At 44.5% G+C, this 12,341-nt stretch overlaps 1 protein-coding gene across 1 annotated transcript in view; it reads left to right on the top strand.

Annotated features, from left to right (window-relative positions):
- LOC126481729 (SEC14 domain and spectrin repeat-containing protein 1) overlaps positions 1-12,341 on the top strand; it is a 163,557-nt gene that overhangs the window by 114,215 nt on the left and 37,001 nt on the right. Inside the window, exon 5 of the mRNA XM_050105682.1 lies at positions 9,203-9,382. Coding sequence (XP_049961639.1) covers positions 9,203-9,382 — 180 coding nt within the window. The remainder of the gene's footprint in view (positions 1-9,202; positions 9,383-12,341) is intronic.

The raw sequence follows: 12,341 nt of genomic DNA on the forward strand, positions 1-12,341 counted from the left end.
AAATATTTTCGCATTCGGAGGAAAAAGTTGGTGATTGGAATTTCGTGAGAAGATTCCGTCGCAACGAAAAACGCCTTTCCTTTAATGATTTCCAGCCCAAATCCTGTATCGTTTCTGTGACACTCTCTCCCATATTACGCGATAATACAAAACGTGCTGCCTTTCTTTGAACTTTTTCGATGTACTCCGTCAATCCTACCTGGTAAGGATCCCACACCACGCAGCAGTATTCTAAAAGAGGACGGACAAGCGTGGTGTAGGCAGTCTCCTTAGTAGGTCTGTTACATTTTCTAAGTGTCCTGCAAATAAAACGTAGTCTGTGGTTAGCCTTCCCCACAACATTTTCTATGTGTTATTTCCAATTTAAGTTGTTCGTAATTGTAATACCTTGGTATTTAGTTGAATTTGCGGCTTTTAGGTTAGACTGATTTATCGTGTAACTGAAGTTTAACGAGTTCCTTTTAGCACTCATGTGGATGACCTCACACTTTTCGTTATTTAGGGTCAACTGCCACTTTTCGCACCATTCAGATATTTTTCTAAATCGTTTTGCAGTTTGTTTTGATCTTCTCATGACTTTATTAGTCGATAAACGACAGCGTCATCTGCAAACAACCGAAGACGGCTGCCCAGATTGTCTCCCAAATCGTTTATATAGATAAGGAACAGCGAAAGCCCTATAAAACTACCTTGGGCAACGCCTGAAATCACTTCTGTTTTACTCGACTACTTTCCATCAAGTACTACGAACTGTGACCTCTCTGACGGGAAATCGCAAATCCAGTCACATAACTGAGACGAGATTCCATAAGCACGCAATTTAACTACGAGCCGCTTGTGTGGTACAGTGTCAAAAGCCTTCCGGAAATCCAGAAATACGGAATCGATCTGAAATCCCTTGTCAATAGCACTCAGCATCTCATGTGAATAAAGAGCTAGTTGTGTTTCACAGGAACGATGTTTTCTAAGCCCATGTTGACTGTGTGTCAACAGACCGTTTCCTTCGAGGTAATTCATAATGTTCGAAGACAATATATGTTCTAAAATTCTGCTGCATATCGACGTTAATGATATGGGCCTGTAATTTAGTGGTTTACTCCTACTACCTTTCTTGAATATTGATGTGACCTGTGCAACTTTCCAGTCTTTGGGTACGGATCTTTCGTCGAGCGAACGGTTGTATATGATTGTTAAGAATGGAGCTAGTACATCAGCATACTCCGAAAGGAACCTAATTGGTATACAGTCTGGACCAGAAGACTTGCTTTTATTAAGTGATTTGAGTTGCTTCACTACTCCGAGGATATTTACTTCTACGTTACTCATGTTGGCAGCTGTTCTCGATTCGAATTCTGGAATATTTACTTCGTCTTCTTTTATGAAGGCATTTCGGAAGGCTGTGTTTAGTAAATCTGCTTTGGCAGCACTGTCTTCTATAGTATCTCCATTGTTATCGCGCAGAGATGGCACTGATTGTTTCTTGCCGCTAACATACTTCACATACAACCAGAATCTCTTTGGATTTTCTGCCAGGTTTCGAGACAAAGTTTCGTTGTGGAAACTGTTATAGGTGTCCCGCATTGAACTCCGCGCTAAGTTTCGAGCTTCTATAAAAGATCGCGTCTGTTTAAACTTGGCATGTTTGTTTCGTTGTTGCTGCATCAGTGTTCTAACCCCGTTTTGTGTACCGAGGAGGATCAGCTCCGTCGTTTGTTAGTTTATTTGGTATAAACCTCTCAATTGCTGCCGATACTATTTCTTTGAATTTAAGCCATATCTGGTGTACACTTATATTATTAATTTGGAATGAGTGGAGATTGTCTCTCAGGAAGGCGTCAAGTGAATTTTTATCTGATTTTTTGAATAGGTATATTTTTCGCTTATTTTTCAAGGATTTGGGGATTACAATATTCAATCTCGCTACGACAGCCCTGTGTTCACTAATCCCTGTATCGGTTTTGATGCTGGTTATTAACTCAGGATTATTTGTTGCTAAGAGGTCAAGTGTGTTTTCACAACAGTTTACTATTCGCGTGGGCTCAAAACTAATTGCTCGAAATAATTTTCAGAGAATGCGTTTAGCACAATTTCGGATGATATTTTATGCGTACGTCCGGAATTAAACATGTATTTTCGCCAACATATCGAGGGTAAATTAAAGTCAAATTATCGTATGAGTCCGGTACGTGTTTGAAATCAAAGTCAAGTTTTCTTTGAACCTTTCAGCAGCTGTATAATCTGTACTGGGAGGTCGGTAAAAGGATTCAATTATTATTTTATTCCGGTTGCCAACAATGACCTCTGCCCATACTAACTCACAGGAAGTATCTACTTCAATTTCGCGACTGACAACTCTCCCAACGACCTGAACCATTCGATTCATTATATCCGAACGTAAACTGGTAAACCGCATAAACGCTGCTTTTGACGTATTTTCTTATTTCATCTTGTATAATTTTCGCTGCTGCAGCAATATTCTCTAAAATGTTTTAATCTGTCTTCGTAAATATTGAAGTTTTGCAAGAACATTTAATAACTTGCTTGTTTCACTTGTTTACATGTAATACAAATTCTTTTATATGTAGCCCGTCCAATCGACAAAACAGTTATTTGGGGTCTTGCTATCTTGCAAACAGGAGAACTATGCTGCCTTCCAAACTTATTGATATTTCTAACCCTTTTATTTTCATTTCGTTGACGAACGAGACTGTTTGTATTACTAAGGAACTATTTCTTGCCACTGTTTTTCGACCCTAAAGTGTACTCTTGAGCAGTTTAAGTTTCAGCTTGCTGGTTAAACTCAGAGGTACTGGACGCGCTTGTTGCTACAGACTCGTTTTTGCTCTCCGCGATGAGGCAAAAACGGCGGATCTCTGGCGCAGCTTCGAGGAAAGCGACGAGTAGAGACATTTTGTGCAGTGGAAGGAGCATATAGAGGCCTATACGAGCACAAATTGATCGTACTTCTAAACTGAACACCTTTAGCTGAGCACATTTCGTGAGTGTACAAACTCGAAGCATCAGTCTCGTATCTTTCGCGTCATACCCCTTAGTTGTTAAACAACTGGACCGACAGGTTTTTTACAGCCCTCGAGAAGCGAATTTCTCTTTCATTTTTTTCGTGTTTCATATCTCCGTTGGCATCAGTAAATTAAGAAATATGCGAATTTAGATGTGCAAGAAATGAAGATATCTACAGGAACAGGCAAAGCGGAAGAATGCCTGAAATAGAAAGGAATTCTGTTCTTCCACATCTAGTGATGGTAAATAAATGTCGTGTGACGAGGGCCTCCCGTAGGGTAGACCGTTCGCCGGGTGCAAGTCTTTAGATTTGACGCCACTTCAGCGACTTGCGCGTCGATGGGGATGAAATGATGATGATTAGGACAACACAACACCCAGTCCCTGAGCGGAGAAAATCTCCGACCCGGCCGGGAATCGAACCTGGCACCTTTTTTTTTTTTTTATCGTTGCGGACGTCACATGACATTCGTTCAAGTTCGTTGTTGATCCTTCCACTCAGTTTTTTATTACAGAGGCCAACCAGGTCTCTGACCGAACACGCTGAGCTGCCGTGCCGGCAGGCCCTTAGGATTGACATTCCGTCGCGCTGACCACTCAGCTACCGGGAGTGGACATCTAGTGATGGTGAAGGACAGCAAGTTACGAAATGAATTTTCGGTCACTTTTGGTCTGCAAACGGTAAAAAAAGAATCCATGTAATAACGGAAGCTACGGCAGGAATAGTTATAACAGAAGTCATAATACAAAATAAAAGTAATATATATACAGGAATGCGTTAAAAAATTTCAGTGGTACTCAGGAGAAGAAAAATGAGGAAAAATAAATGCAAGAATGAAGAGTTATTGGAAAGTGAGAAAGGAAGTTAAAAAGAGGCGCAAAGGAATGCTTAGTGCTGTTTAATCTGGTGCCTGGGCAGCGAAAAGTGAAAGAAGAAGAAAAAGATGTTCTCATATAGATTGTACAATACTCGCGTAACTCTACTGTTCCCACAGTCTGTCTTCTCGTAACGTTCGGCACTGTATTCCAGTTCAACAAGTGCAACGAAGTTATCGTGCTTACTATAAAAGGCAAATTGAACAATAATTAATTACGAGCGTTTAAAGATCAATGCTGGGGTCACAAACTCTGTTTCTCCCATTGACATTCAAGATGAATGCCAGTAGTTCCCCTAGATACTGTGAATCCTAACACAAACGTTCCTCGTAAGTCTACAGCACAGAAATGTCAATCGCAGATGGCAAAAAGTTAATGGATTACTTGAGACTCGTTCTGTCACTCAGCTGCTTTAAAACGTTACGCGACTGATTGATAGTGACAGATAATGGTGCCAGAATCACCCGCCGCCGCACTCTGTGAAGTGGCTCCCGGGATACTGATGTGAGTGTACACTGGCTACGCTGTGTTAAAAAAGAAATAAAACAATGCAGGTCCGGTCAGAAAACGTACCCTATAAAAATGTTTATCTTCAAAGTATTCTGTCACATTTCCCAAGCGACTAATGAAACTATTACACAATTTCTAATCAAAAGGCAGAGAACTATTTGGTTGCCGAGAAAGATAGTCCATTGAAAAGGTGATAAGACTGGTTTATACAGGGTGTTTCAAAAATGACCGGTATATTTGAAACGGCAATAAAAACTAAACGAGCAACGATAGAAATACACCGTTTGTTGCAATATGCTTGGGACAACAGTACATTTTCAGGCAGACAAACTTTCGAAATTACAGTAGTTACAATTTTCAACAACAGATGGCGCTGCGGTCTGGGAAACTCTATAGTACGATATTTTCCACATATCCACCATGTGTAGCAATAATATGGTGTAGTCTCTGAATGAAATTACCCGAAACCTTTGACAACGTGTCTGGCGGAATGGCTTCACATGCAGATGAGGTGTACTGCTTCAGCTGTTCAATTGTTTCTGGATTCTGGCGGTACACCTGGTCTTTCAAGTGTCCCCACAGAAAGAAGTCACAGGGGTTCATGTCTGGCGAATAGGGAGGCCAATCCACGCCGCCTCCTGTATGTTTCGGATAGCCCAAAGCAATCACACGATCATCGAAATATTCATTCAGGAAATTAAAGACGTCGGCCGTGCGATGTGGCCGGGCACCATCTTGCAAAAACCACGAGGTGTTCGCAGTGTCGTCTAAGGCAGTTTGTACCGCCACAAATTCACAAAGAATGTCCAGATAGCGTGATGCAGTAATCGTTTCGGATCTGAAAAATGGGCCAATGATTCCTTTGGAAGAAATGGCGGCCCAGACCAGTACTTTTTGAGGATACAGGGACGATGGGACTGCAACATGGGGCTTTTTGGTTCCCCATATGCGCCAGTTCTGTTTATTGACGAAGCCGTCCAGGTAAAAATAAGCTTCGTCAGTAAACCAAATGCTGCCCACATGCATATCGCCGTCATCAATCCTGTGCACTATATCGTTAGCGAATGTCTCTCGTGCAGCAATGGTAGCGGCGCTGAGGGGTTGCCGCGTTTGAATTTTGTATGGATAGAGGTGTAAACTCTGGCGCATGAGACGATACCTGGACGTTGGCGTCATTTGGACCGCAGCTGCAACACGGCGAACGGAAACCCGAGGCCGCTGTCGGATCACCTGCTGCACTAGCTGCGCGTTGCCCTCTGTGGTTGCCGTATGCGGTCGCCCTACCTTTCCAGCACGTTCATCCGTCACGTTCCCAGTCCGTTGAAATTTTTCAAACAGATCCTTTATTGTATCGCTTTTCGGTCCTTTGGTTACATTAAACCTCCGTTGAAAACTTCGTCTTGTTGCAACAACACTGTGTTCTAGGCGGTGGAATTCCAACACCAGAAAAATCCTCTGTTCTAAGGAATAAACCATGTTGTCCACAGCACACTTGCACGTTGTGAACAGCACACGCTTACAGCAGAAAGACGACGTACAGAATGGCGCACCCACAGACTGCGTTGTCTTCTATATCTTTCACATCACTTGCAGCGCCATCTGTTGTTGAAAATTGTAACTACTGTAATTTCGAAAGTTTGTCCGCCTGAAAATGTACTGTTGTCCCAAGCATATTGCAACAAACGGTGTATTTCTATCGCTGCTCGTTTAGTTTTCATTGCCGTTTCAAATATACCGGTCATTTTTGAAACACCCTGTAGATACACTGGCTGCGTACACAGGATTGCCCGGATATGTATTTATTCCACTCATCTATTAATCCATCTTCCCCTTCCGCCTCCGTCTACCGATCTCTCTTTCCATCTTCTATCCCCTCTCTCGGTCCACCTCAACCACCCCGCTGTCTCTCTTCAACTCATCCTGCCCTTGCCTCTCTGCATTCGCTCTTCCACCCTCTCTCTGTCTATCCCCTAATAAATATATATATATATATATATATATATATATATATATATATATATATATATCTACCTCCTCCCCTACCTGTCCATTTCCCCCCTCCCCTCTCCCTGTCGATCTCGTCCTCAGTCCTCTGTCTGTCTATGTCCTCTTTCCCTCTCTATGTTCCCTCTCCTCCTCCCCATTTCTCTCACCACGTTAGCAGCCTAACCCCAATAGGGGTTGCTAGTTTTATTCCCATAGTATTTATTTACAGATAGTAACTAATGTATGTTGGCTGAAGTCGTTCCTCGGTTTAGGAGGCGCCTTTGCCCGCATACTCCCACGGCACATACGTGTAAGACGTTCCACACGCATTTCTTATGTATCTCTACCGAATTTCGTTCGCCCTGCAGTTTCGTTTCCACACAGCTGAATGTTTGTGACGTCGAATCCCCTGAAGCATGAGTGGTAGAATATTATTATTTTGCACGTACATACAGCCACTGTCTGCGAAATGTCTTGCGAATAGAGTTAGTAGTAAATAAGTAGTAAATTAAAAGGTCGTGCTACATGTGGCGATTTTACTGCGTGAACAGCAAAAATATATTAAGTGATGAACGTTGTTTGTTTCATCATTTTCTCGGAGATGCCGACAAGAAAAAGCCTCCTAAATGTTTGACACTATGTGTAAAGTTGGTTGCAAGTCACTAACATCTAAAGCTCCAGATTTGAGACACTCAGATTGGTACCAAACGTTGTGTACCGATAGAGTATCAACCAAAACACCGATTTAGTTCGTGCTGTCTGCTATCGTCCAGTAGAAGATGCGTAAACGGCAGTTAAAAGTAACGCCAGAACTACGGAGTACAGGAAAACCGTATCTGCGGGGCATGACTCCGAAGATGTCTGGGAGGGGAGTTGGTAGAGCGTCAGATCGTCGTGCCGAAGGTCGCGAGTTCGAGACGTATTGATTGCAATTTTCTTTAAATAGGTTTACGCGTGAAATTGTTATATGGGAGAACATTTTCCTGACATGTAAAAGGGCATTTCGGAGTTTGTAACAATATTCGTATGGCAGTCTGTTTTCGCTTCGTTAGCTGAAAGTAGCAACTTATAGAGTAAATTTGTTTCGAGAAAAAGTCTGGTAAAGGATTGACATTATGTGTAAAGTTGGTTGCAAGTCACTAAGCGCTCTCACTCGCAAATACTGGATGGGCATCGTCTGGCTGTTTGTGAGAAATGAGAGTAGTGAACAATAATACACTACTGGCCATTAAAATTGCTACACCACGAAGATGACGTGCTACAGACGAGGAATTTAACCGACAGGAAGCAGATGCTGTGTTATACGCATGATTAGCTTTTCAGAGCATTCACACAAGGTTGGCGCCGGTGGCGACACCTACAACGTGCTGACATGAGGAAAGTTTGCAACCGATTTCTCATACACAAACAGCAGTTGACCAGCGTTGCCTGGTGAAACGTTGTTGTGATGCCTCGTGTAAGGAGGAGAAATGCGTACCATCACGTTTCCGACTTTGATAAAGGTCGGATTGTTGCCTATCGCGATTCCGATTTATCGTATCGCGACATTGCTGTTCGCGTCGGTCGAGATCCAGTGACTGTTAGCAGAATATGGAATCGGTGGGTTCAGGAGGTTAATACGGAACCCCGTGCTGGATCCCAACGGCGTCGTATCACTAGCAGTCGAGATGACAGACATCTTGTCCGCATGGCTGTAACGGATCGTGCAGCCACGTCTCGATCCCTGAGTCAACAGATGGGGACGTTTGCAAGACAACAACCATCTGCACGAACAGTCCGACGACGTTTGCAGCAGCATGGACTATCAGCTCTGAGACCGTGGCTGCTGTTACCCTTGACGCTGCATCACAGACAGGAGCGCCTGCGATGGTGTACTCAACGGCGAACCTGGGTGTGTGAATGGCAAAACATCATTTTTTCGGATGAATCCAGGTTCTTTTTACAGCATCATGATGGTCGCATCCGTGTTTGGTGACATCACGTCAACGCGCATTGGAAGCGTCTATTCTTCATCGCCATACTGGCGTATCACCGGGCGTGATGGTATGGGGTGCCATTGGTTACACGTCTCGGTCACTTCTCGTAGGCATTGACGGCACTTTGAGCAGTGGACGTTACATTTCAGATGTGTTACGACCCGTGGCTCTACCCTTCATTCGATGCCTACTAAACCCTACATTTCAACTGGATAATGGACGACCGCATGTTGCAGGTCCTGTGCGGGCCTTTCTGGATACAGGAAATGTTCGACTGCTGCCCTGGCCAGCACATTCTCCAGATCTCTCACCAATTGAAAACGTCCGGTCAATGGTGGCCGACCAACTGGTTCGTCACAATACGCCAGTCACTACTCTTGATGAACTGTGGTATCGTGTTGAAGCTGCATGGGCAGCTGTACCTGTACACGCCATCCAAACTCTGTTTGACTCAATGCCCAAGCGTATCAAGGCCGTTATTACGGCCAGAGGTGGTTGTTCTGGATACTGATTTCTCAGGATCTATGCACCCAAATTGCGTGGAAATGTAATCAAATGTCAGTCCTAGTATAATATATTTGTCCAATGAATACCCGTTTATCATCTGCATTTCTTCTTGGTGTAGCAATTTTAATGACCAGTAGTGTAGATACGTGTACCAAGTGTGGTTGAAATCGATCCAGTGGTTTAGAAGATGTGGAACATATTTGCATGGACTTTTGTTGTAATATGTACGGATACGGGCAAAGTTGCCTTTATAAACTAGTACACCTAAACGCTCTGATACGTTGTCACTGTGAGGTGACGGTGAGGTGTTGCTGTCTGCTGTGCAGGAGACGTACGGGCTGTACGCGGAGCTGCTGCACCGCATCGACTCGCTGCCCCGCTGCCCAGACGACCTGCGCGCCCAGCGCCGCTTCATGGACTTCGCCTGCCGCTCGTTCGCCTCGCGGCTGGAGCGCCGCCGCAACGTCCTCATCACCGCCCAGAGGTTCTCCAGGCTCGCCGGAGAGGTGCGCCACTCGTCACGTAACGCCGCCCGTCGAATACACCGCAGGCTGCACTCTACTCGTGTCGACTGTTTATAAGACGTTCATAGTCGAGTTCAGAATACACATTCCGCAAAATCGATCACATCTACATAAACTGATGACCGGAAACGTCACAACTTCCCATACAACAGCGTGTTGGTCCACCTCTGAATCGCAGTTCACAGCAGCCATTCTTCGCCGTTGCCGATTCCCGTAAGAGTTCGGGCACTGTTTGTGCATTCGCACAGAAGAAGATGGTCAAGTGGCCGGTGAGGCTTAACTATATATATACTAAGATGGTATCGAGTAATGAGTATAATGGGCAGAGGCACTAAGAATGTAGTGCGGGACAATACGTTGAGAATGTGGGTTTCGCGGGAGGCGTGCCAGAGATAAATCCCTTCAGTCGCGCCATCCTCTGTGTCCTCGGTGGCTCAGATGGATAGAGCGTCTGCCATGTAAGCAGGAGATCCCGGGTTCGAGTCCCGGGCGGAGCACACATTTTCATCTGTCCCCGTTGACGTATGTCAACGCCTATAAGCAGCTAATGGTGTTCATTTGATTGTAATTTCATTCTAACGAGCTGCATGGTCACCGATGGTGTCTGATCTTTCGGACATGTCCGAAAGGACAGATACCATCTTAGTATATATACTTCTATGTGAGTTCACTGTCGTATTCTTCAACCCACTGACGCATTATTCTCGCGTTGCGGCACAGACAGTGATCCTGCTGACAGATGCCATCCCCGTCGTGGAAGACATCCAGCACAAAGGGATGCAGGTAGACCGCGCGCTTCTTGTCTGTCACGGTGCCTTCCATTACTACTACAGGTCCCGTTGAAACCCATGTGAATGTTCCCCATAGCATAATCCTGCCTCCAACGATCTGTGCCCGTGGCGTTGCGTATATTTCGACCTGCCGTTCATCTGCATCACGGCGTGTCCGAACAAGAAACGTAATCCACCGTACCAGGCAACCCGTTCCCATTGATATACGGTCCTCTCTAAACGATCCCGAGCTGCTTTTTAGACCGTCAAAGCCTCCGACCTCCATGTTCTGTCATGAGGCGTGGACGTTCAACACTTCGCTTGTGCGTGATTTCACCGTCCTTCAGCCACTTTCCACGAATGGTCAGGGTAGCAGTACGCGGACGGACGGCCAGTTTCGCCGTTCCCAAGCTCCTTGTTCCCGGACGCCAGGCCATAACAATCTCTTTTTTGTCAAATTCTGTTATATCAGTACACTTCTCCCTTTGTGTCCTGAGTCATCGCTAAAATAATTTCCCCTTTTCTCTCTGCTCCGCTTATGCAAGGTAAAAGTATTCTGTATATTGAGAAGAGGTAGTATTGACCAAAAAAGGAAAAAAATGCCACTCAGCATTGGCTCTGTCTTAAGTGCTACGAGGCTTGTTTGTTTCTGTGAAATGCATCTCTTCTACTACAACCTACAGAATGCAACAAACAAATGAGTGAACAGTTGAGAACACGTTACTCTAATGTATAACAGCAGACCTTCCAATGTAATCTGCTTGCCATCACACACGACCTGCACTCCTCGGCCATCGGTAAAGGAGGTCCTCGATATGGTGTCCATTCATAGCAAGGCATGTTTCTGTCCGAAGTCGTAGGGGAAACTCCAGGTCCCTTACGGATGCCCAGGCAGGCATTGCTGACTTGTTGCTGCAGTGTTTCTACATCAGTAATGAGACTTGCTTACAGCAAAGATTTCAAGTGGCACAACGACCAAACACGCAACGAACTAGCGTGCTCGACCTCTCCAACCAATTGCTTGCACATTAAATGTCCATGCATAAACCACTTCTCCAGCTCTTGTTGGTATGGTACCTTCTCTACCAAAAGAGGCAAGCCGTTTCATAGCTCGCACCTGTCAACCCGTTTAATACTGTGTAAAGTGCTATTAGTCCATCGCCAATTACTCCTCCCCATACATTAATCGAAAATCGGCGCTCATGGCTCGTTTCTTCAACGGTGTGTGCGTTTGCAGCAGCCAACTCATGTTGGTGATGAAAACTGATAGTCCTATCTAACCTGAAACCAGCTTCGTCTGCCAACAGTATCATTGTTGTCAAGAATGGATCCTCACCAAATCTTAACAACAGCCCTTGGTAGTGCTGCAGTCTCGAAGGCTGTTGATATGGCTGAAGGGCTTGAACATGCTGTACATGATTTGCATATAGCAAAACTATTCATGCAGGATCGTCCAAAGCAGAGGATGATTAACCCCAATAGGTGCTGAATTTCTACATACACCATCTCCAGCATCTTGTTCCACTTGTTGCAATGTCTGCTCCTCCACGACGGGAGTGCAAATTATGCCAAGTCTGCCACGGTTCGACGTTGTTCGAGCTACGGAACCACAGTCTGCTAGTCCCTGGAAAAGACGTCTGAATAAATGTGCACACAGTAAACTGCATTCTGGATATTTCTCGGCAAACATAACACAGCATGGATGCTTGCTTTCCTTTGCGAGACCATAACAGAATATCTTGTTTACCACTTCCTGTGTGGAATAATAGGCTTCCAATATGCTGGTAAGTCCCGTGATAAGATTACAATGTAAAAGTATATCACGACTTATCAAAAGACAAAATGGTTTCATTCGAATTAGTGTAAGTGTTGCGCTTATGGATAGCTGTGAAGACGGTTTACGTTAACAGCGCTAGCAGATGTTTACTGCATGCTTTATCTGTGGACTATAATAGACTAACAGAGGAACGTGTCCCCATTTGCTTATTGTGCATCGTTCGTAATAACAAATAGCTTTCAGTAGAAGAGATGTGTTTCACAATAGCGAAGATGAACAAGTGCTCATAGCTCTTAGTGTATGCACTTTAGAGCCCATATTTACTGGACATTTTTTCTTCTCTTGTGCCACCCTACCAACTCCAAAAAGGTGGTATTCCTCTCTTTTGACACCC

This window comes from Schistocerca serialis, chromosome 5, assembly GCF_023864345.2.
Source record: "Schistocerca serialis cubense isolate TAMUIC-IGC-003099 chromosome 5, iqSchSeri2.2, whole genome shotgun sequence".
NCBI classification, from domain to species: domain Eukaryota; kingdom Metazoa; phylum Arthropoda; class Insecta; order Orthoptera; family Acrididae; genus Schistocerca; species Schistocerca serialis.